Consider the following 26460-nt stretch of genomic DNA (forward strand, 5'->3'; position numbering starts at 1 on the left):
CTGTAGTTACAGACGATCATTAAATCAATCGAATAGGTAAGTACACGTCTGCCTGAGATCTGTAGTTACAGACGATCACTAAATCAATCGAATAGGTAAGTACACGTCTGTCTGGGATCTGTAGTTACAGACGATCACTAAATCAATCGAATAGGTAAGTACACGACTGTCTGGGATCTGTAGTTACAGACGATCACTAAATCAATCGAATAGGTAAGTACACGTCTGTCTGGGATCTGTAGTTACAGACGATCACTAAATCAATCGAATAGGTAAGTACACGTCTGTCTGGGATCTGTAGTTACAGATGATCGCTAAATCAATCGAATAGGTAAGTACACGTATGTCTAGGATCTGCAGTTACAAATGATCGCTAAATCAATCGAATAGGTAAGTACACGTCTGTCTGACATCTGTAGTTACAGACGATCACTAAATCAATCGAATAGGTAAGTACACGTCTGTCTGGTATCTGTCTTTACAGATGCACACCCAATCAATCGAAAAGGTAAGCACACATATGCCTGGCATCTGTCGAATTACTTGTTAAATCTTATTTCGATCCCCGCTAAAGGAGATATAGTGACATTTGTTTAAACTTTGAAAGAAAACTGCGTCTTTTTGATTTACATGGTGTATAAAGGTATTAATAGTACGTCAAACTACTAATCAACGTATTTAGAGTATGTCGAACGATTAATTAACGTATTTAGTGGTACGTCAAACGACTAATTAACGTATCAAGATTATGATACATTGCTAATAAACTTATGAAGGATACAACTGTCTAATCAGCGTATCAAGCGTATGATACATTATTAATCAACATATTAAGGGTATGACTAATATACGTATAAAAAATATCGCAAATGACTAATCAACGTATAAAGAATAGAACAAACTACTAATCAGCGTATCAGGAATATGACAAATGACTAATCAACATATCAAGAATATGACAAATAACTACTCAACGTGTCAAGAATATGACAAATGACTAATCAACGTATCAAGAATATGACAAATGACTACTCAACGTGTCAAGAATATGACAAATGACTAATCAACGTATCAAGCATATGACAAATGACTAATAAACGTATCAAGAATACAACAAAAGACTATAATGTACTAACAGACAAGACGTGAGATTAAAATTGAAAATGCATTATGAAATGCAAAAACATTTCTTTTTATTTGTGTATTGTACTTGTCTATATATTTTAATAATCTCTGCATATATATATATATATATATATATATATATATATATATATATATATATATATATATATATATATATATATGTATGTGTGTGTGTGTGTGTGTGTGTGTGTGTGTGTGTGTGTGTGTGTTAAGCCCTTGCTTATTTTAGTATTCTCTAAGTTAAATAAAACAGTCACTTTTGATGATATAAACATGAGGAGACGAGCGCCAAAGGTTTCCAGCTTGTGCATCCTTTTCCGCTTCTTTCAACTTAAAATTAATCAATGTAATTAACTGTGCATTCGAATCTAATTTACTTTGAAAGAGCAGAAGAGCGACAATCATAAGTTATGATAATAAATAAATGACATAATTTAATAGAAAGTGTATACGTACCAAATACATATATATATACATGGCATACATGTACCTATTTAATAAACATCGTATATCATTTGTAATATCCCATTGCCTGACGAAGTACATAGCCAAATTAGTTGCACAGTTTGCGGTACTTGTGGGTGTTTTAAAAAATATTTGCATTGGAAACAGAGCAACAAACAGGCATAAATACGTTTTTAATTTCATTTTGTAGATGTCATCATACTCCAAATGCGTGAGTATACACGTTCGAACATTATGTGTGAATTATATAGAGGTGTGTTTGTGTGTGAATGTGTGCATGTGTGTGTGTGTAGTCAAAGAAGAACGGAGATATTAAGCTATTTCATTGTTTATTATTAAAGCATACAGAAAGACATATGTATTGGGAAGTCAAGAACCTTATTTCAGGAAATGTTGTGCTTTGTATTGGAATGCCTTGGCTCTCATTTCAGGAAGAAAAAAATGTGCTGTGTGACCGTTCCGGTGGCCTAGTGGTTAGACCGTCTACCTTAGACGCTGGTTCGAACCCCGGCCGAGTTATGCCAAAGACTTTTAAAAATGGTACTAACAGCTGCCTCGCTATGCGCTCAGCATTGAGAGGTTAGTGTTAGGACTGGTCGGCCTGGTGTCATGATAATATGAATGGGTGGGACATCATGCTACATGTCTGCGGGATAATGCCCCAGTGCTAGACATCACTATAAGCTGCCAAATTGCAGACATCGTGGTGATCACACATCACATTTGTGCTGCGTATATCATGACCACTACTGCAGGAAATGTCTCTGTGCAATGGTTGGGAGTGTGAGTGAAATAATGAAACATTTTGTGTTATTATTCTATTTCTTAATTCTCTGACGTTGTTGGCAAAATGAGAGGTTATTACGTGAAGACATTTAAGACATCATAGATTCAATGTAAAATACAAATGGAAACGTTGGCACATATTGGATCTTAGAGTGCTAGCGAATTTGCTCTGTAATTAAAGTGTTCATTATTACTTGTAACACAATTTACAGATAAAGCCACAGTTGGTCATAGTTTAAAATATGATATTTTGATTATGTATTTTATTTAAAAAATTGAAATCGTTTATTTAGCAATTTTCTTAACCTCTTACATTTGGTTCTCACGTATGTTTCATTCTCTTTCTAGGCACTTGAAACCAATAAAAGCTAAGACACCAAAACAGTAAGTTTCGTGTTATGCACTCGTTACAGTTACATCAAGCCTGTCCATGGTTTTCTTTTGATTTTTATCTTTAAATCTATTTCCTATTACTGTTGATTCTATGTCGAATTCCGAAGTTATGGCCAAATTCAGGAAACTGAATACTGCCCCTATTTGTACAAGACACTGGCCTACAACTGACCAACAAATGCACGTCATTCCAGTAACATGTTGCTGGAAAGCTTATTAAATGGGGATATTACAATTCAGAATTTAGGATAAACAGTTAGCAATCCGATCAAGGTGTGCAACTGTTGGTCGGGTGCATTCTTGAATATTCTCACGATTTTTATATTATATAATTTAGTTTCTATGTCATTATATATATATATATATATATATATATATATATATATATATATATATATATATATATATATATATATATATATATATATATATAAACCACACTGATCACAACATATAATACAACTTGAAAGTGCTAGATGTTAAAGCATGAATGACCAAGTCTTCACAGTTACAAGATTATATAGTTCTCTACTTGACCTCAGGTCACAATTAGCATTTTCTAAACAGAACCATTACCTAATGGAAAAAATCTTTTAGATTGATCTTGATGTTTACAATCAAAACCATAACCTGTAAAATTCATTTTGGAAACTCCAAAACCCTGACCCAAATCAACATATTTACTTCTTCTATTAATACTGATTCTGACATTAAGCCCATAAACACAGATAATAATTTAGCTATGCATTAGTTGTTGACATAAAATGAAATAAAAAAATTTTAAAAGTCAATTAGGTGAAACAGAAATGAACTCAATTTAGGAGCAGGTCAAGTCAAGCATACAATGTTACATTACAAGAGTATGTAATGAAATAAAAAAATTAAAGCTAATAAACAACAATTAAATTAAATATACATAACTTTATATATATATATATATATATATATATATATATATATATATATATATATATATATATATATATATATATATATATATATATATATATATTTATCAGGTTATCAACATTGACAAGTGTTGGAAGTACTATTTACGACTTTTTTATGTATATTTAATTTGCATTGTTTGTTTGTTATTTTTTAAAATTTATTTTATTTTATTTCATTATATTCTGTTGTAATGTGATATTGTATGTTGGACTTGACCATGTCCAAAATCGATCTACCTGACCTGAAATTATTGAGTTAGGTTCTGTAGTAAACATTTTTATTTCATTCTGAGTCTTGAACACCAGGATACAGGCCATCATAGACACGTCAACACTTTCAGAGTTGGATATGATTTGGATTTGGATTAATGTTTATTCAGAAATTATATTATTAGGAAATGTGTCTGTAATTCTTTGATTTTTTTGGTGGGGGGGATTTAATCCGCAATACCATAACGTCTTTTTTATTTTCACGTTGTATTCTAGAGAAATAAATTATTTTATGAATTTTACAAAGGTTGCTGCTTTTGACTCTTTTCTATCACTCATTGTAGGACCATAAAGTCGTAATGGATTCAACAAATAAAAATATGTGTGAGCAGTACTGAAATCCAATTTCAAACAAAATAACCAGACAACATATACTTTTCCAATGAATTTGTCAATAAAATGATTTTGTAACTGCAGGAGAGCCATGTTCAATAGATTTTCATTTGAATAGACGATTTAATGGCATTTCTATTCCACTTCACCTACACAAAGAAATCACGTTTATATTAATAAACAATCATAATTTCTCAAACGACTTGAACAGAGCGGCTGCGTATATAATTTGAATACAGGAAGCAAAAACGATACGAATGAATCAGGCGTGTAAAGCCTGTTTCAAAAGGATTATTCTTTATGTAGAAATCCGACAGGTTAAAACTAGTAAAATCTTGTCAATAGCAAAGAAAACAACCTGAAAAATGATATTGATAATACATTGAATTTTAAACATTAGAAAACCTAAGCAGCAGAGGGGGCGAATCGGACATTTTGTCCAATCGTTATTTTGCTTAATTATTACTTTCTGCACTCAACGATCTAGTGTCGTCAGCGCCTGGTAAAAAAAAAACGACGACGTCGTTGGGGGATCGTCGCGTCGTCATTTGGTTTAATTAACACCTTCTGCGCGTTGATCCCCAGCGTCGTCAGCGTCCGGTAAGCACATCGACGACCGCGTCGATGTCATCGCCCCCTCTGCTGCTAAGTGGTTATTTACAATGAAAATTATTTACAATTAACCGAATATTTGGTCAAGTCCGATACGATATCGTGTCCGAGGATCATGTAAATTTATCGTTATGAATCCATGTGGGGTCGACTGAGCATGACTAAAAAAGTTTCGAAAAACATTAAAGTCCATGTCACCGCCGCACCATGTCTGCCAAATATTTCGTAGCGTGTGTGTATCAACGCCGTTGAATACAGCAAGAATATTGCAGTTATCTCTGATTACTTTTGGAATCTGAGTGTATCGTTGAGTGACATATATCACGTCAGTGTTTTTATGCCTGCCTCTGGAAAATATCCTAGCTGGGTTCTTTTGATTGTCTAACATAACATCATCGTACACGACTAGATTGTTAACGTCGCCATCAATATCATCAATACCCGGTGCATCATTGATATCCGTAATAAACTCAATAACATTCTTTTTAGCGATCGCTGATGCATTCTCGTTGAAATCTTTCAACACCTCGTAGCATCGTTGATCATCTACGCTAGGAGCAACCAAATACAACTTATCCCACTTCATCCATCTCATTATTAAATTGAGTAACAATTGCGTCTTGCCGGATCCAGATGGTCCGATGATAATCATCCGGATCGAGTTTGGTAACGCTGCAACATGCTTAACTGGTTCTCTTGTTTTAGTCGCCGAAAAATCAATTATATTCATATCTCTATACATAAATTATGGATCTATATTGTGTGAAGTGTAGAGTGCGTACTGGCACAAATGATATGACAACCGTTACGACAAGAAATAACAGATCGGCGCTTACTGGTAAGTGTGTACAATGCGGTACAAAGAAATTTAGATTTATTTCTATTAGACCCGGAGATGTTTTAAAAAAAAGCGAGGAGGTGACATCGCAGCCAAATTGGCAAAACTCCCCGGAACACCGTGGGCAAAGTATCCAGGAGAAAAACACCTCCCAGGATATAACTACTGTGGCCCCGGAACACGATTAGATATTAGACTCGATGATCAAAATCAGCCCAAACCCGGTGAGTATCCAATAAATGCTATGGATAAGGCGTGTCATGCTCATGATGTTGCTTACAAAAGTAGCGATCTGCAACAGCGTCATATCGCGGATGTAAAATTAATTCACGCGCTAAATGCTATTCCTGATAAATCCGTCAAAGAAAAATTGGCCTCATGGTTGGTAAAATCGGCTATGAAAGGTAAATTAATGATTGGCGCTGGTAATTAATAACAATCATCCAAGAAAAACGATGGATTCCATCTATTATTCTCCGAGAGGATACTGGAAGGGGAAGGCCGCAATTGGTAAGCTTGCAAGCGCTGCAAAGGTAACAAAGACCACTGCGGCTAATTGGTTATCCAAACAGGCTATATGGCAAATCTATCTACCACCGCCTAAACAAATCAACTTCTCGCGCTTTGATATCAGCGTACCTAATGAAGTTCATCAGGCTGATATACTATTTCTGCCGCATGACAACGGTTACAAATACGCGCTAACCGTAGTTGATGTTGCGAGTCGATACAAACAAGCGGAACCGTTGAAAACAAAGTCAGCAACTGAAGTAGCCGATGCGTTTGAGCGGATTTATCGAAGAGGTCCTCTGCGCTGGCCAAATCTATTACAAGTTGATCCTGGTAGTGAATTTCGCGGCGCTGTTTTATCAACGCTGAAACATCATAGCGTCGCGATACGACGAGGTCATACTGCGCTACATCGTGATCAGGCAATTGTTGAACGATTCAATCGGACTCTCGCTGAACGGTTATTTGGATATCAATACGCGAAGGAATTCATCCAAGAAAAACGATCTCGTGAATGGGTTAAAAGGTTGCCAGGTGTAATTGCAGCGTTAAATAACGAGATTACCCGAGTAATCAACATGAAGCCCAGCGACGCGATTAAATACGAGTATATACCCGGAAAATTAAAAATAAATAGCGTTTCTAAGCCGATTCTTGGCGATGTCACTGTTAGATATCTATATGAACCAGGAGAGCTTGAAGGCGGTAAAAAAAGGGCTACCGATCCTATTTGGAGTGTTACCACACATAACATATCAACGATAACACGATCAACTGGTAGACCACCGATCTATAGACTGGATTCAACTGCTCCTCAGCGCGGATTTACACGCGAGCAACTACAAGTGATACCTAACGATACTCAATTACCCCCGCGTGGTCTTAACTAGCGCCGTTGCGTCTATTACACTCAAGACAGGTCAACCTCACATTGTTTTTGACATGACCGAGACTGTTATCGATCCTATCCACGGTAAATTGGCGAGTGTCTTTATCCGAATAACGCCAACTCATTATACAATTGCAACTCGCGCAGTGATTATTCTGTTGTTGTCGTAGCGAGATTATTAATTCGGCATCAATATCAAAACGCCGCTATTTTTTTTAATCCTGTTGGCGGTAACCCGAGAGTTTTCTATCAATGACGCTTGCATCGATGGTGACTTTGTCGCCGGCTTCGTCGGTGGCTTCGTCAATAACAATTCTTCGAAGCTGATTTATCCTTCGTACTCTGGACACTGCAAGATAGACTAGATTCGACCATTCGATGCGATTATCAACTATCCAAACAATTGTGTCCGTGATGGTTAGTCCCTGCGAGGAATGTATTGTTGTTGCGTATCCTAGCGTCCACGGGGATTTATCAGCACGTAGCGCGTCCTCGACGACGCTGATATCAACCAGCACGATATCATTCAGCACGAGAATTTGTTTTTCTGTCCGGCCTGGAATTTCAACTTCAATGTTCTGCCGCCGTGTGTCCGCGGGTCTATAACATAACGGCACTGGACGCGTTGGAAACTTTTCCTTATGCAACGTAAACAACTTCCGCTGAAGTGTGTCTCTGACTATCTTTCTACTCGCTACAATCAAATCGTTTGGTCTCCATGTTTCCCAGAATTCATTTAACGGCGTTTCCGGAATCACCTCGCGAATTATTTCACATTGAATTCTATCCGGCTGTAATCTGATTAATTTCTTAACCTCGCGCAGTTGTTCATCAAGTGCTCGGTAATCAGTATCGGTTTCTTCATAATAGTCCACAAAACCCCTTAACCAATCATGTGGACCCTCGCCGACAAATGGTGGTGGTTGGCCATGGTCCCCACACATGATTACCGCTGTATTCGCGCGCAGCAACCACTCAAGAAACATTTGTAAAGTATCTAACGAAACAGTACATATCTCATCCCAGATGATAATGTCGGGAATAAATTTTTCACCCATTCGATCAGGAGTCCACTCACCGCCGCTGTATCGAAAGAAGCTGTGATAAGTAACGGCGTCAACATTTCGTTGTTTTATCTCTCGCGCTAGTCTATGAGTCGGTGTAAGCACGATTATACTTGCCCGCGTTCGAAATAATTCAATTGCCCGAGTCGTCTTTCCTGACCCGCCACAGCCGCTTAAATAAACCGTCTTGTGTCTACAAATTGGATCAGAACACGATGGTGCATTAGACCATTCTGACAATTTATCACCGCGTAAGTAGTTGTTCTCAACGGTGACATCTGCTGACGGGGAATAATCGCGTCGTATTTCATTTTTAATTCTCCATGTACCCCAACTCTCGTCCGGACTAGTAAACTCGGCTACGTTTCCCTTATACGCTACGTCAACATAAAACGAATCAACGGCTACTCTAACCGCGGTATCGGGGAATCTATTTATCATCGAGAATAAATTGATAGCGGCATATCCCAGCATAGACGCCCTCAAATGTGGATACGCCGGGCTGTCTCCATCGCTGTAGGTAACAACTGTACCCAACCTCGTTCCATTGGACAAGAAAGCTGTTTTGCAGTTCACGTATCTATTTTTTGCTACTGTGTCCTTGATTACGAAATCATATTCTGCGTCATCTATAATCAGCCGTGAGCAATATCGTTTGTAGTCGTGGTTTTTTCCACCTTGTGTGAACTTACCAATTATTCTTCTACCGAGATCTTTTGCCTCGCGGTTTCGTTGGTTAAATATCCTCCTGGACCATTCGATGATATATTCCTCGTCGGCATCAATGTTTTTTCTGGACTCGTCAATTATGCTATCTAGACGCTCCGGTTCTGGTAACCAGACTTCAGTCTGTGCCCGGTATGATATAATCGCGTCACTGACAATCAACGAAACTAGCATGCTACAATCAATCATATACCGTAGCAGCGCTATTGGCAGCCATCTCTTTTCAGCCATGTGTCTACCGATCCAAATATAGCAACAGCGATGGAGTCCTGCCGCGAATTCAAATGATACTATGCGAGCGAATCCGGTTAAATCAAAATCAGGCAGTGGTCCATTAATAGCAACACGAGTCATTTCATGACTGGGGTGTCCAAATCGTCTAAAGTACTCAGCGGCGGATCCATACCCGAGAAAACTCGCTGGATAACAGGCAACCATATCAACCGAGATCATAGCGTCGCGGTTGTATTCAGTGTTCCATAGTCCACCGTGATAGTATTCCAAACAACTGGATTGTACATCCGGTAGAAATTCCCTGCGCGTTGGTCTCCACGCATTTTTCCTTGCTGCAACATGAGCTACAACCGATGGAATCGTAAAACAATTTGTTAGCAGTTGTTCATCATGCTCCTCAAATTCTATGGCGGTTTTTTTCATCCTGTTGTGAAATGCTTCAGTGCGATATAATTCACCGTTTGGTCTTACAAACTGATCAAAGGTATCCGCATCGTTTTCAGCGCTGCGAAGTAACCACATTGATACAGGGTCGTTTTTACACAAGTAGGCAATAGCATCAAATAGTTTCCTCTCCGCGAGAAAACCGTCCTTGGAGAATTGTTCTCCCAGGAATTCTTCGGGTATATACTTTACTGTTCTATCCCGTGGAAATATTGTGATCACGGGCGTCCATGCGTGTTCGTTATGATCAATAATTTTGATTGGGGCTCCCTTCGATTTATACTTCGATTCGTATAATACTTCACCGGTTATCGTTGTAACGGTTATTGGAAATCTCAGCGATGTTTCTAATCTCGCTATGTCGCTGATGGTTGCTCCACGCTCTTTTACGGTTAGTTCCCACTGGTTGATTTTGCTACGTCGTAAATCAGTCAATTTGTTTCCTCGACATGCATTTGTAAAATGCTCTATTATTCGTTCTGCTACACAATTTATCCCAGTTGACTGTTTCATCGGTTTCAGTTTTCCGATATCAGGTTTCTTATTTAACGGGTATATTCCATAAACAACTGCTGTTTCAGGATACGCTCGTTCATAGTATGGTTTGTCAATTCCGGTTAACAACCCCGGCTTGGAGTCGCGGCTGACAGTGACTGTTTTCTTGTCGCTGAGAACTGGTTCAAATTTATCACGCATGATCCAATCGCCTGATTCCACCCGGACAATGAATTTTACTCTGAAGAAATACCTTTTACCGTCAAGTTGTGATATTATCATTGCTGCGCGGTTGTCGTTCATGGTAGCATCAACAATGCCATCAATTCGAAATGTTGACCAACTGTGAGATGCGCCATCACGCTTGAATTCATTGATACAATCGCGTATTTTACTCAACAGGGTTTTATCGTTTATTAACGCTTTTGGTGTGTCCTTGAGGACTCTATCGAGATTAAACATAATATTTTTCCGGGGCTTAATTGCTGCCAATCTCTCGAACTCATCCATATAATTAAAACAAGTATTTAAATGAAAGAATATAGTATAATGAATCACTGCAAATGGTTGATGATTGGGTCGACAACCCCGTGCAATAAATCATGTAGAGGTGAATTCTGCGGGTATCATTTACAAAGCGTTCGTAATGGTTCTCTTGGCCCCCTCCCGTGCTTGGTTTGCCACGTCGGTGTAAGAGGAAAATCACAGTTGTGTATCAATTGTGGCGGAAAGCGATACAGGGAACTAAAACGCTATTATGACAAGCGAATTAAAAACGCCGTCATCAACCCCACCGCCGACTTCGTCATCAAAACCCCCCAAGACTACATTGAAAGATTCATAATTAAACCAAATAATAAATTAGACAAGTAGTATTATTATACAAATGGACCAAGAATTTCAGCCGCATCCCCTGCTCGTCAATTACGAGGCATCTCGCGACGGTATTGTTAGAAATCGTAGACTGAAGAAGCCGGTTGGATGGAAAAACAATCACGGGTATTTAATGTTTACTGCTGGAGGGAAAAAATATCTCTGTCACAGAATCATCTATGAATGTTTCCACGGATTGATCAAAGATAGTCTCGTTATTGATCACATTGATTCTAATTATCAAAATAATAGACTGTGTAATCTGCAAGCCATCTCTCAGAGTGAAAATAGTAAAAAAGGCCAAACTGGTAAATACTCAAAGAAAGCAAAACCCGTAAAGTCATTTGATACAACAACTCACGAGGAAAAAATATTTCAGTCGATGAATGAGGCAGGAAAATATTTTGACATTTGTATCGCCTCAATACAATTTGTTGCAGAACGAATATATCAAACAGCGATCTCAAAAAAGACGGGTCATAGAATTCGATTTTCATATATAACATCAAAGGGAGATAACTCGTTTTGTGATAGCGTCGCATGACAAGAGTTACGTCCCTTGAAGTCTAATTAATGTTGCGTCCCTTGAAGTCCAATTAATGTTGCGATTAATTAATCATTTTACGATGAAAACTAATGAAATACACGCTATTATCTAACAGCTGTATTCTTTTTTTTAATGTTTTATTTGAGTATTTGGTTTCATTTAAATGCCGTGAAACACCATTAATAAGTATTTAAGGATTCAAACGATTCAAGGGAATTCAAATTAACACACACCTTGTGACTGACGCCGCTGTATTAGTCACTTTATATATAAGATGACTCGTTATAAGCCTGGGGCTTTCGAAAGCCAATTCAACTAATCAAAACTAACCCACGCTCTTGACCCGGGCGTGTGGTTGTCTTTTGTTCACAATCATGCAACCGGGTTAATTTAATTGGGTTGCTTTTGATTGGTTGAATTGGCCGTAGAGTTCCGCCCCGCCGTTTTATGTTTGTGCTGTCTTGTGCCGTCCCATCATCCATCAATCATTTCATTGTAAATATATTCATCCTTAATTAAGTACATGTAGTGATGTCCCCCAAGCATATCTTCTGGGCGGTCTACGATGACGTTTATCACCCTAGGCCTCCCTCCCGGAGATGTATGCTTTGGGGTTCCAAGATGTGAATGTCCTTAATTAAGTATATGTATATGCCTGTAATCTGCCACAACACTCGAGTGGAGATCTACGGCATTGTACTGTCCATGTATGCCTGCAATCTGCCACAACACTCGAGTGGAGATCTACGGCATTGTACTGTCCATGTATGCCTGCAATCTGCCACAACACTCGAGTGGAGATCTACGGCATTGTACTGTCCATACAAAAAACGGGGTCAAAAATGGCCCCAATAATTTTATTAAAATTTTTGATATTAGAAATAAGATGTTTTATAAGAATAATGAATATCGAAGACATCAATAATATATTAACTGAGATTTCAAAATTAAAAAATCAAGGAATTGAATTATCTGATGGTCTCGACAGTGAAAAAATATTATCCGATTATGAGATTATTAACGAACAGTCGAAACGGGGGCGTTTTACCCTGGCCCGCGAGTATTTTTTTATAAAACGATTACAACATACGATTAATGAGAACCTGTACCACAATGACGCAAATGCATTCATTGGACTATTTACTGCCGTTGAAATAATACGAAAAAAACTCGGACGTGTTTATGAACGACGCCGGGAGATTTCTAGTAAGATCAAAAACATTAGAAGGATTATAGACGAAAACTCCGTGGAGCTCCCGATGGTACACTCGGCGGAAAATTAGAAAATTGCGGATCAATTTACAATAATGGTAGGTGAATCACTTACTACTCGGCTAGCCAGAGAGCGGCTAGCAGCGCTTAAAAAGTTTATACCGTTACGAGACAGAGTGAGAGAGAAACTTCAAACGCGACAACAAATGCAAACCGATTTTACTGTTGGAAGCGAACAGTTATTTGCCCCGGTAACTAAAGCGACTAAGGATGTTACAGCTGCAACAGAACGAGCAATATACGGGGATATTCCTAAGGAGGGCGAACGGAAAGAGGCGCCTCTTCTTCCTGTACTTGAAAAGATAGCAGCAGAGACAGAACAAACACAGCAACGGATAAAACAACTTTCCAGTGATATAAAAACCCAACGAGAGTATGAACGATTAGCTGATATTGATGATTCTGAACAGGGTGATGTTGGTGAACTTCAAAAAATTTCCACTCAAAAAGGAGTCCCCTTTATAGATAAACTCACTGAAGGGGCTATAGCACAAATAAAACGACCTCAATTACTGAAATCCGACGAGTATAGGGTTTTTGGTAATTTTGCCGCTCAAAGCTATTATTCAAGAAAAAACTTTTTAAAAGACGAGTATAAAAACAGTAATATAAAACGAGATGACTGGGTTAATTGGTTGTATAAAACGAATAAAGAGATTGATCGCTTGGATACAAAAGAATTGGGATATAAAGAATTTAAAAAAGGAATTGATGATTATGATATACGACAACAACAAGAAATACTACAACAGCAAAAAGAAGAAGTCCGAGAAAAACGTCAAAAAAAAGCTGGTTCTAAAAAAACAAGCGGAGAGGGGTATCCAAGTGGTAGTGGTCTAGTTGAAAACGCTAGTGTTACCTGCCCTAATAGTGTTCTCAGTGATATATCACGGCTAGAGGTATTAATTGGAGGAAAACGAGCCGGAAATAACTCTACGGAAATAATCAATGAGGCCGCTGATATTTGCAAGCGGTTATTTGCAGGCGGTATCATAGACATTAATACATATCGAACGCTCATAGACGAACTCGTGGATGATTAATTGGAAAACTGGTGTTTTTAATAAGGATGATCATACACTACAATCACGATAAACCAGTACTCGTCTACGTGGTAAACTCGCGATTGCCTGTTTACCGTGCGTACTATGGAGATGGTCTCGGTAGCACCATTGCGGGGTTATTTACAAGAATGGCTCCAAAAGTAGCGCCGTTAGCCAAACAATTAGGAATGAAGGCTATTGATGTTATTCGTGATAAGGGAATTAGTGCTATTGGAGATGTTGCCGGAAAGGCGCTTTCAGCCGCGCGGGACAAACTAATGTCGTTGGTGAAATCCAAGAGATTTTCAAGAAAAAAACAGATGCCATCAACGACAGTGATGCCTGCGAATGTCAGTAAAGTAATAAATAACGCCGTGGAAGAAAAACTAGAGTCGTTGGTAAACAGTAATCAAGATGACACCGCAAACATAATAGCGGGGAGTGGTTTAAAACGACGACGATGATTTAGATGCATCAGCGTATTATTAAATAAAATGTTTAAACGAACAGCTGACCCGGCGTTTGATATGGACGCACCAGTGCACAAGGATGATTCCGTCCGTAATTATCAATTTTATTCCTATTATGCAGTACAACCCGACATACGATCGCGAATTGAACTTCAAGTCCATGATACCAGTAAATACTTTTTACCGTGTGAAGCGTTTATTGAAATCGAAGGAGAACTTGTAACAGAGGCCGATACTCCTGCTGTACCAGCACCGTATCCAGATGGTACCAAAGTTGGCTTAGTCAATAACGGCGTAATGGCGCTGTTTGAGAGCGCAAAATATCTCATTGACGGGCGAGAGATCGAGTCTATAGAACGCGATGTTGATGTTGCTACAACAATAATCGGGCTAGCAAGATATTCCGACGATTACACAAGATCAGCGGGTCCATCTATGATGTTTGCAAAGGATACTAGAAACACTGCCGGAAACTCGCAATTTGTGGTAAGACGACCAAAAAAAAATGCTGGTGACGCTGATGCTGATATTGAGAATATGATTATAAACAGCGATCCTAATTTTAACATCGGAGCTGCAACACGCATATCAATGTTAACAGGACCGCGTAGATCTTTCTCATGCGCGATTCCACTGCATCATATATTTGGATTTTGTAGGAACGTGCGAAAAGTTATCTACGGAGCAAAGCATACCGTGGTACTTGTGCGAAAAGGTGATGATAGAAATGCAATTTGGAGAATTCCAGCGGATACTGCAAATCCAAATAATGACCCTGGTAAAGTCGTTTTAACTAAAATGTCATTGTGGATGCCGGTGTTGACTCCATCCATTACCACAGAGGCACGATTGCTATCCTTCATGGAGCAGGGAGGAAAATCATTACTAAGTTGGCTAACAACAACAACAGATACTAAGCAATCAAATATCAATGGTATATTCACATGGAACCTGGCATCACAACAAGGTATTTCGGCTCCGCGTCATATATTTGTTGCGTTGCAGGATATGACGAGAGTTGATAATCAATTATCCAGCCATATGATATTTGATCAATTAGGCGTTACTGACGTCTCGCTGAGAATAAACGGCCAGCAGGAACCATCTGAGGATATACAACTTAATTACGGTCAAAACCATATCGCACGTGTGTATCATCGATTGCTGTCATATATGGGTCGTGATCAAAACGTCGACACCGGTTTGCAAATATCACAACTTGATTTTAAAAACCTGTATCCGATTTATTATTTTTCGCTGGAACATCTTGATTTAACGAGACAATCCGTCGTTGATATACACTTCCGAGCTCGTATAATCCCCCCGGGTGGTGACAATTATAGAGCGGTTGCTGTCATTCTCAGCGATAAATCAATGCTGCTAGAAGGTGTTGGTGGACGAATGAGAATCGTTGATGCGCCAGTGGAAAACATGTAATTGAAAGCACAAAACGCGTTTACAATAAAATGTCGTATAGTGTCGTCAATGTAGAGTTGACTGATGGTCAAGTCAAGAAATTACGATCAAAGTCGGCTAAACAATGCGGGACCACAATAACGCTGAAGCCGTCGCAGATGGCGGGTGGTAATCATAAGATATCGTTGACGGCGCGTCAAATAAAACATTTCAATGATGCGATGAAGAATAAAAAGGGTGTTCAAATAGATTTTTCAGCCGCAGCAATTAAAAACATGGAAAAGACCGGTGGAATATTTCCGCTGTTAGCTGCGATTCCGGCATTGATTGCCGCGGCCGCACCAGCAGTGGCTAAGGCGGCGGCGTTAGGAGCCGTTGGTACCGCGGCGGGGATGGCATTGAAGAAGGCAACCGGGAAAGGCTACAAAAAAAAACGACCCGTGGCCGGAAAGGGTCTAAGACTACCGGGAACCCCGTATTCATGGTACTCGGGAAAGGGTCTAAGACTACCGGGAACCGTTTATTGACTCGGGAGTCAATGACTCCTGAGTCTATGACTCCTGAGTCTATGACTCCAATGTCTAATTTTGATTTAATATACGCCGCAAACGCGCTAGCGATAAAAAACTTCAGAGGTGTTTTTATGAGAGATCAATTACCGGCGGCACCAGGAAATATTGAAACCGGCATAATTAACCTCGATGGGTCCTCCGGAGCGGGAACTCATTGGGTTGCGTACGCGATTGATCCGCGTGCGATCGTCTATTTTGATTCATACGGGTTAGCTCCGCCGAAAGAGTTCATGCGGTATATCCGGGCGTGTTCAGCCCCGGCGTGCTCAGCCCGGGTTTTTTATTCCACGCTGCCAACACAGCGATTAAGTGACCCACCGATATGTGGCCGTGAGGTATTGAACGTACTTGCGGCGATTTCATCATCGCGGAAACCACCTCATGTGGTTGTAAACGAATACACTAGTGGGGTCGTAGAAGCTCAACGGATTTTAGAGAATAACATTTACAATAATAATGATTGATATCTGGGGGCGACCGGTTTCGGCGCTGAAAGAATCCACGGAAACGGCCGCCGCCGACATAAAAAAACTAATTGAGGATGAAATCGCTGATATGTTGAATCTAACAAGTGTTGACCCGGGCGAAATAGTTGTATTTCAAGACCGCCAGGGTAAATTGAAATCCGGTAATGTGTCACTGAATGACGTTTTAATACGACAGCGTGATGCCGCCGAGGACACTATCGCGCTGTATAACAGCGACGGACGACTCAAACCGGGTGAATCCATCTTGACGAAAAATGGAAAAATAAGTACACTTGGCGACAATTATATAACCATGTCAAATTCGTTAAAAGGTTTACGTAGTGAAATTAAATCGTATGAAGAACGGATCATGTTGACGCTAACGCATTTCGACGATGTGCGACACATTGTCGATAGTTTTTTTCGGGGGCCCCCGACGGCAACCGAACCGAATTTTATAATAATAACAAATGCTATTTCGGATCTTATGACGCTGCCGGGTCAATTTACATCGTTACGAAAAAATGTTAACAGGATCGATGACAACTTTGATAAATTCTTTGGTAAAAAAAATACCAAGCCGGATGAGATCACAATAACTATAAATGATATCACTGCGTATAGACAGGAAATAGAAACAATCAAAACTAATGTTGCAACGAACAAAAAGATTGTAGACTCGCATGAACGGGAAATAGAAACAATCGGCGCTAATGTTGCAACGATCATAAATAATGTAGACTCGCATGGACGGAAAATAGAAACAATCAAAACTGATGTTACAACGATCATAAATAATATGGACGCACATACACAGGAAATAGGAACAATCAAAACTGATATTGAAGCGAACAAAAAGAGTGTGGACGCGCATACACAGGAAATAGGAACAATCAAAACTGATGTTGAAGCGAACAAAAAAAATGTAGACGCGTATTGGCGGGAAATAGGAATAATCAAAACTGATGTTGCAGCGAACAAAAAAAGCATAGACGTGCATACATATGAAATAGGAACAATCAAACTTGATGTTGCAGCGAACAAAAAAAGTATGACCGAGAATACACGGGAAATAGAAACAATCAAAACTAATGTTGTAACGATCATAAATAATGTAGACGCGCATGGACAGAGAATAGAAACAATTAACACTAATGCTATAGCGAGCAAAAAAAGTATAGACGTGCATGAAGGGGAAATAGAAGTACTCAAAATTAATGTTATAGCGAACAAAAAAAGTATAGACACGCATATACAGGAAATAAATACACTCATTACTAGGGTTGCAGCGAACAAAAAAGATGTGGACACGCATATACAGGAAATAGGAACGATTAAAACTGATGTTGAAGCGATTAAAGACGGACTACCGAGAGTAGCAGAGCAATTCGAAAAAATAAAAATCCCTCATGAGAACATCATCAACACAGTATACACAATTCGGCATGGATCATTCGATTGGACTCCTACACAGAATACAGTAAATATTACCGCAACTGTTAAGGGTATTTATCGATTGACACTGGTTTCAATGATGCAGTTTAATATATTATCGTCGAGTTCATCCGGGTTTAACAATACAATATCAACAATTATAGACAGGAACGCAACTGAACAGTTTACAATTTATGCCGTTGATAGAAATCTAGCCCGGGTAAACATTACATGGTATGTGGAATTTGCAGCGAATCTAAGTAATTAAAAACACTAGCTCTTTTAAAATAAAAATGACCACCAAGGAAATTGGATCAGAGGTATCACCGACGTCACATCAATATCGATTCGATACCGCAAAAGAATTTTCCGCGAACTTGAAAACGCTTTCCGAACAATACCGTGCAAAAATAAAAAAATACCGCAGAAAAATAACCGCCATCGACGCGGTCGTGTACTCGGTATCGGGTATAGTAGCTGGCGCCGGTGTTATTTTATCCACGGTGACCACGATAGCCCCGATCGCTGTTCCAATCGCTGTCTCCGCAATGACAACAGTTGCTGGAGTTGCCAACGCAATCACTAGGAAGATATCATCGTGTTTTCAGAAAAAACTCAACGAGTATACAGTAAAACATCAAATAGTATCCGACGCATACTCGAAATTATCCGGGTTGATCTCGTTATCGATTGATAATTTGTTCGTATCCGATGTTGAATTCTCCACGATGGTCCAGTTATATAGCTCCGCGATGTCAAAAATCGAGGATTTTCAACTGGAAGCCGAAACCACCTGGTTGTTAAAATTAGACACTAAAAACAACGAATAATAATAATGTCGCTGAACCCCGAAGGGTCTCAATTACTTCAGCGGATCGCGGAGAATACCACTCCGGTACAAACAAATATGATATCGATAACATCAACGAAACCCGAATTCAGTGTAAACTTTCCATCACCGGTTCCAGTAAAGGAAATAGCGCTGGCAAAATTGCGAGTATATCACAGTTGGCCTAATATCCGAGCGGACGCATTTAACGGACAACAACCTAATAACTCGCTGGTTTTTGCACGGAAAAATAAACCCGATGGGACCCCAGACTGGGAGGAGGTTACAATACCAACTGGGTCATACCAAATAGAGCAAATCAATAAAGAATTTCAACGCAGAATAAAATCGATCACAGGAAAGGAATCAAAAATCGCTATTACGGTTCATGAACCGACGTTATCGTCGACGATTGAAATAAGCACACCGGGGTATATGGTTGATATTTATAACAGTTCAATAAGAACCATACTAGGATGGCCTAAGAATCCACCCGCGGATGCCCCCCCATCAACTTATATCCTCAGACACGATAACGGAGATGATGGTAGGCATATTGCCCCGTACAACGTAAATATCGCATCGGTGATAGCGATTAATCTAGTGTGTGATGCTATCGAAGGAAGTTACCAGGTGGATACCAAGCAATCAAATCAGGCTCAACAGGGATATATCCTTTATTCATTTTCACCAACAGCCCCTCCGGGATTTTTAATCGTTGAGAGTCCGATTAATCCGGTCTATATGCGATGCCATGATCGGTTTTTAACGAGAATTAATTTTAGAATTACCGATCAGTCAAATAACCTAATTGATCTGCAAGAGGAGGAGTTAGTGATCACTCTGTTTGTAAGATCATTGTAAATAACCACTTAGCAGCAGAGGGGGCGATGACATCGACGCGGTCGTCGATGTGCTTACCGGACGCTGACGACGCTGGGGATCAACGCGCAGAAGGTGTTAATTAAACCAAATGACGACGCGACGATCCCCCAACGACGTCGTCGTTTTTTTTTTACCAGGCGCTGACGACACTAGATCGTTGAGTGCAGAAAGTAATAATTAAGCAAAATAACGATTGGACAAAATGTCCGATTCGCCCCCTCTGCTGCTACCTATGTGACAAAATTATTGGCGGAAACGTATTGTATTACTAATTATTATAAGATTTGTTCCTTTTCAAACATTTTTAACACTCACTCTATAAACATTACCGATAAACCAGTGAAAAACGCTCACCAGCTGCAAATTGCACAAGTTTCAGTTGGTTCTGAGTTCGCAAACTATTTTCAAAAGTATTTTACTGTATCAGCAATACCCGGATGTCCGAGTGGTCCAAAGCGCTCGCCTTTACCGATCATTGCCATCTCACCTCTGTCCGCCTGGGTTCGAGTCTCAAACTCAGTCAGTGTGGTTAAGTGAGAAAGCTTGCCAGTGCTTCCCGTGGGTAATTGGTTCTTACCGGGATTTTCCCGAAATCTTCCTAGTAGTGAAAGGGGATATTATAGCGTCAATGGGACTTATCATTAAAAATACCCTTGGGAACATATAGCGTCAAGGGAAATTTAACATGGAGAAAAATCGTGGGAACATATAGCGTCAAGGGAAATTAACATGGAGAAAAATCGTGGGAACATATAGCGTCAAGGGAAATTAACATGGAGAAAAATCGTGGGACTGTTGAGCGTCAAGGGGATTTGAACATGGGAATAGGGGACTGTATAGCGTCAAAGGAATTTAAACAGGGTGGGACTGTATAGCGTCAAGGGAAATGGAACATGGGATTTTTTTTTTAAAAAAATAAAAAAATAAGAAAGGGGTAGACAATTCAAAGGCTATCTCTTTTCGAGAAATATGGCTGGCCCTGAAAAGGGCCTTTGGGTTTTCTTCTTCTTCTGCTTCTAATTTCTTCTTTTCCTCCACCAACTTCTTATTTTCTCACCTACACTCTTTTTCTTCTTTTTTTTCTCCTCCTCTTCTTTCTTCTCTTCCTCCTCTTCTTCTTTCTTCCTCTTCTCATTTTCTTCTTCTTTTTCAATTTTTTCATTCCATGCTCTCATCCTTGTCCTTTCCTCTTCATCCTCCTTCTCCTCCTTTATTTCCTTCATTACACCACTTATCATATCCTTTGCTTTTCTTAAATTATTAATTTCCATTTTTACTCTATGCGGACTATAAGAATAGTGATCTTCAACTAGTCGTACGAGCATTTGTTCTATCATTCCCAAATTGTCAAGGACGTCTTGCAATGATTGAAATTTATCCAGTTGGTTTGAAGCCATCTTCTATGAAGAATGGTTTGAACGACGAATACTGTGGGTTCTTATACTTAAAGCGCGTACGTGAAGGAAAACATCCCCCTAAAAACATAAAATGGATCTTACCTAGATCATGACCCAACAACGCGCGAACGTGAAGGAAAACATCCCCCTACTTTTTCATTTCATATAATATAACCCAAACTATACTCTCCACATACGCTAAGAAACCCATAATCTACTATTCACACAAACATACCTGAGCTCTTACAAACACCCAAACACACAAACACATACCCTCACATCTTTTAAAAAGAGTTAGTGTTTATATTCACACTACTCTACCTACACACATTGGCAAATCGATCGTTATTTCTTTTCTAGAGTATTGGGTAGCCCTGAAAAGGGCTGTTTTGTTTGGAACTTCATGGACACCTGGTTAATGGTGGCACCTTCCAGGCCTGGCACCACATAAACATCTTATCCCCCAGTTACTTTTTACCTTTTGGGGGGAGAGAGCAGAGGCAGGATATGTCGCTTCAGAATCCCAATTTTCGCTCTCTGGGATTCTAAAAATTTTTCTTCTCTCCTTTTCCTCCTCCTCCTCTTCTTTGTATCTTCTCTCCTCCTCTTTGTATCTTCTTTCCTCTTCTTCTTTATATCTTCTCTCCTCCTCTTCTTTGTTTCTTCTTTCCTCCTCTCTTATCCTTCCCTCCTCGACAATGGCTTCCGCGGCCAGTTCATTTAATATGCGCCTGGCATATTCCAGATGCACATGAAGTTCCAACAGTTTCTCCAGTCTCGTGTTCATTTTTGGTGTTGATCAATCAACAAGGGTAGCTAGACTGCCCAGCGAGTTTCAATTTATAGTGAAAGCGCGGACGTGATGGAAAACATCCCCTAATAACATAAAATTGATCTTACCTAGATCGTGACCCAAAGAAACAGCAACGCGCGGACCTAAAAGAAACACTCACTCACTTTTTTATGCTACCCATCACTATTGTAAAATTTTTTATAAATCACTTCAATAGACTATCCACATACGCAAAGCAATCCAATCTAACTCCAAATATACACCTCTAACAGCCAAAAAAACCCAAACATCATTTTAATCTACTATCCACACCAACCTACTTTATCACTTACAAACACACAAACACACAATCCTATACACAAACACATACCCTCACATTTTTTTGAAAAAGAGTTAGTGTTTATTTTCACACTACTCTATCTACACACATTGGCAAATTGATCGTTATTTCTTTTCTTGAGTATTGGGTAGCCCTGAAAAGGGCTGTTTTTTTGTTTGCTATGGCATTCTTTTTTAGTTTCTAAGAATGCGATGTCCTCTGAGGATAGACTTTCTGGCGATAGGTCTGCTTCTTCGAAAAGAGAAGAAGAACTCTTTAGTGTCGATACGACAATCGACAAAGCCTCTGTCAGCTTCAGGTTGCTGCTGCTGCCGTTGTTGCTGCTGTTGCTGCTGTTGCTGCTGTTGCTGCTGTCTCTGAAGTCTGTACTTCTCTGTCCATTCTTCTTTTTCCCTGTTCATTTCTTCTCTGAAGAGCTCTTCTATCAGGTCTTCAGTGATTTTTAACATTCTCACATTCTGTATTTCTTCTGGCTTCGGTATCAGACTGTGTCTGACCCTATGCAAATTCACGTAGGCTTCGTTGAGCTTAGCTAGTTTGGAGCACATCTTCGTAGGAGGATGAGTCGACAATGGATGGTTAGACTGGGAACAAACCGGTTCTTAAAGTCAAAGCGCGGACGTGAAGGAAAACATCCCCCACACGGTTTTTCGAGCCGCAACGTTCATGAGAGGGATAGTAAGAAATGAAAGAGCATCAATCCACCATTCTTATAGCTAAACAAAAGACAAAAGCATTTTTTTTCCAAACACAACATTTTTTATTCAAAAATCACTTAACACTAAACAACAACTCTAACATTTTTTAACAATAATCCAACACTATAACATCAAACAATTTTTTTCAAATCACTAACATTTTTTTCTCAATGCACAATCTACTTTAAACAGGGCTGACAACGTTGTGAATGAAATTGTGATTTCCACTGTTGGAAATCATTAGGCCATTGATGGACACTACGTTTCCTAGCTTGAGACAAAAGATAAGCATAATGGTCACAAAACCATCGATCTACTTTCACATCGTTTCTAGCAGAAGAACGAGGATCGAAATGAGTCACTAAATGTTCTAAGGAATAGCCCAGGCTGCGATGATGCAGAAAATACACACAGTACTGTCCACACACCAAGGAATCTGTGCCTTGTAATTTCACGTTATTGAATCGGGTGGTTTGAGCATTTCTTCTCATAAAGTCAATGATATCGTCTTCCAAAGGGGGCAATCCGTACGAATCGAAATATTCCACACATCCTTCTTGAGGAAAGTAGACGACTACCCAGTGGGTTCCTGGGAAATGACTGTCGTCCGTGTTGATCACGTAAGCTTGATGGTCTTTAGGTTTGCGATGAGGGAGTTCATCTTTAGCACAGACGACAGGATTCCAAGAAGCCGTATACGAACTGTGGTTCAAAAGGTAATACAGTTCCCAGGTATCCATTGTTTTGTGTTTTCTTCTTCACAGGTAATAATAAGTCGTCAATTCGATCCTGACTTTTTGCTTGAAAATGTCTGACGAATAAACGGTTATTCGTTCTGTTTCCTCACTCTGATTCAGGAGAGCTTCGATACGATGGATCTCTTGAGTGGTTAATGGTGGACAAGAATGTTCACGCAAGTCTTTATACCACTGGTGCAACACGTCTTTGTTCGAGATGAGACTCCAAGCTTCGTCCAGATACTCGTCCAATTTTTCTTCTTGGCTCAACATCATGCATTTATCGTGTTGAATTTGACTGGGATGATCGTTTTGACATCCATAGCAATTTTTCTTGATCAATTCCGTCATTTTGTCGACCAAGTGTTTGGCAAAACAGCAGACTAAATGGGCTTCTTGTTCTGGCCATCTCGACTTCATCATGATCACTTCTTCTTTTTCTACGGTCTCCTCACATTTCATGTCCAAAGTTTCTCCACTAGGTAAAGAGGGATAACAGTCTTCCATGGCTTCTAATAGTCTAGAATGACTTCTCTCAAACTGTTGATTTCTATCGTATTGTCAAATTCTGCATACAGGATGACGTTCACCGTATTATCTGCGCGTAAAGCTTCTGCAAACTAAATTTCCACACGAATCTGGCCAGATTTTATAGGGTGGAAATGTCCCTCGTCGCTGCCTTGGTCTGGAGCGAAATCGAAAGCCCACAAAGCGTAGCCTCCTGCATAATCTTCGTACGTAATACCGTGACTGGTGTTGGTTCCTAACTGTCCGGTAGCTTCGTACAGGGACAAGTACGATCTCAAGTAATTCGACTTAGTATTGTCGTCATTAAAGACAGGTTCGAAAGGTCGGGTACACAAGGTCTTGCCGTCGCGACTGACTTCAATCTTGGACACTTTGTAATGATGAAAGTTGAAAGGATTTTCATTGTAGGCTCCGTTGAAAGCTGAATTCTTGACGATACCAACAATCAAACGTTTGGGTAACTGTCCTTGGAACAGATGATCTTCGATCATGGATCGCTGTCCAGCAGAAATGGTGAACGTTTTCACTTCTACGCGTCGTATCGGATACTTGGCGGTTGTTCTGCTCAACGTCTGACTGATGTCGTTACCTACTTTAGGTAACACTTCCACACGACGCACGTAGAGTCTGGCTTCTTGGATGATGGTTTTGTAAGTGGCATCAGCAGCAGCCATCAAATGGAAAGCAGCACTACTGCGATTCAGTCTCAGGCGGACATCCACCCCGTTCAGCAAATACTTTTCTTGTAACCACATGTCCAAATGCAAACGATCCATCAGTTCTAAACTACGACTTCCAGCAATTTTCTTTTGTCGTTCTACAAATCCCGTTGGATTCGAAGCATCCCCAGCAAGTACAATGCCGTTGAACTTAGTCGCTTTGTCAGGTTTCCATACCACGCAAGCATCTAGATGAGTATCCTTGGCGTTTTTTCCATACGTCAAGAGATTTTCCAGGTACGCTCGGTAAGGGTAAGTATCCATGCTGCTGCTGACCAGTTTGTTATTCAAGTACAAGTCCACTTCGCTAAACAAGGAATGCATGAAATTATTGACGGGAGCTACTGCTTCATCAGCGTCTATGTTAGCGTTGGGTGGTTCGATCACTTTCACTTTCAAGTATAGGTAACTACTATTCAGATCGATGTAATCTTCGGGCTGTCCTTTGATTTCAAACTCGATGGGAGCGGAATCGGTCAATGAGGAGACGGGATGAAATTCCACCCACTGGGATTCTTGCATCGTCATCATGGTGGGAGGCATGGCAAACATATCCAGTTCCGTCTTGGAACAAGCGCAAGACTCTCGGTGCATCATTTTGTTCTGTTCTTTCTCAATAATCGAAAACGTCTAAGTCTCGAACGGTTCTTCTTTTCTTGGTTTTTCTAGCTTGAAGTCTGGTGAAAGGGTGTTTTCTTCGTCGTCTCTTTCTGCCTTGTCCTTGCTGAATGCCTGACTCGGTAGCGTGCAGGGCATTTATAGGTGTGTCTCGTCGGCCTAAAATGTCTTTGCCCGTTTGTAGCAAGACATTTTTACCAGCCCTCATGAAGGCTTCTTTAGGGTTTTGTTTGTCGATGATGACATTTTGGAGAAATTCTTTGCCTTGCGTCAGTGCCGCATCTTTCAAGGCGTGCAATCCGCGTGTCACCATCGGTTTCAACACCGGGGCCACCGAACGAAAGGCTGATTTTAACATGTCTCCTAAACCGTGTCCTCGCTGTCGTGCAACCCCTCGGTACACTGGATACATGACTTCCTTACGAGTCGTGAGAGAACCGTTTTCGAAAATGGAGTTTCACCGTGACTTTTCCTTTGGTGAATGAAATATTTTGTCCCAAATCTCCTTTTATAGTAATGTTGACCGTGTCCAAATACGACTTGCTGACCGGCAAATAGTGAGGATGGACAAATTCGCGGTGAACGTGGTAAGTGTTTCCACCTTCCTCGTCAGCGTTTGCGGCAGAATCCACTTTGAAAGGAATGACACGCAGTAACGGTACGGAGG

The 26460-nt window shown here is 39.9% G+C and overlaps 1 protein-coding gene across 1 annotated transcript in view; it reads left to right on the top strand.

The window, feature by feature from the left end:
• The window catches only part of LOC149777682 (uncharacterized), an 83570-nt gene that overhangs the window by 14783 nt on the left and 42327 nt on the right, over window positions 1-26460 (top strand). The window contains exons 6-7 of the mRNA XM_089938236.1: window positions 1802-1822; window positions 2746-2781. Of these exons, the coding sequence (XP_089794362.1) occupies window positions 1802-1822; window positions 2746-2781 (57 nt within the window). The remainder of the gene's footprint in view (window positions 1-1801; window positions 1823-2745; window positions 2782-26460) is intronic.

Source organism: Sinohyriopsis cumingii, chromosome 17 (genome assembly GCF_028554795.1).
Source record: "Sinohyriopsis cumingii isolate HCF-2022 chromosome 17, ASM2855479v2, whole genome shotgun sequence".
Taxonomy (NCBI): domain Eukaryota; kingdom Metazoa; phylum Mollusca; class Bivalvia; order Unionida; family Unionidae; genus Sinohyriopsis; species Sinohyriopsis cumingii.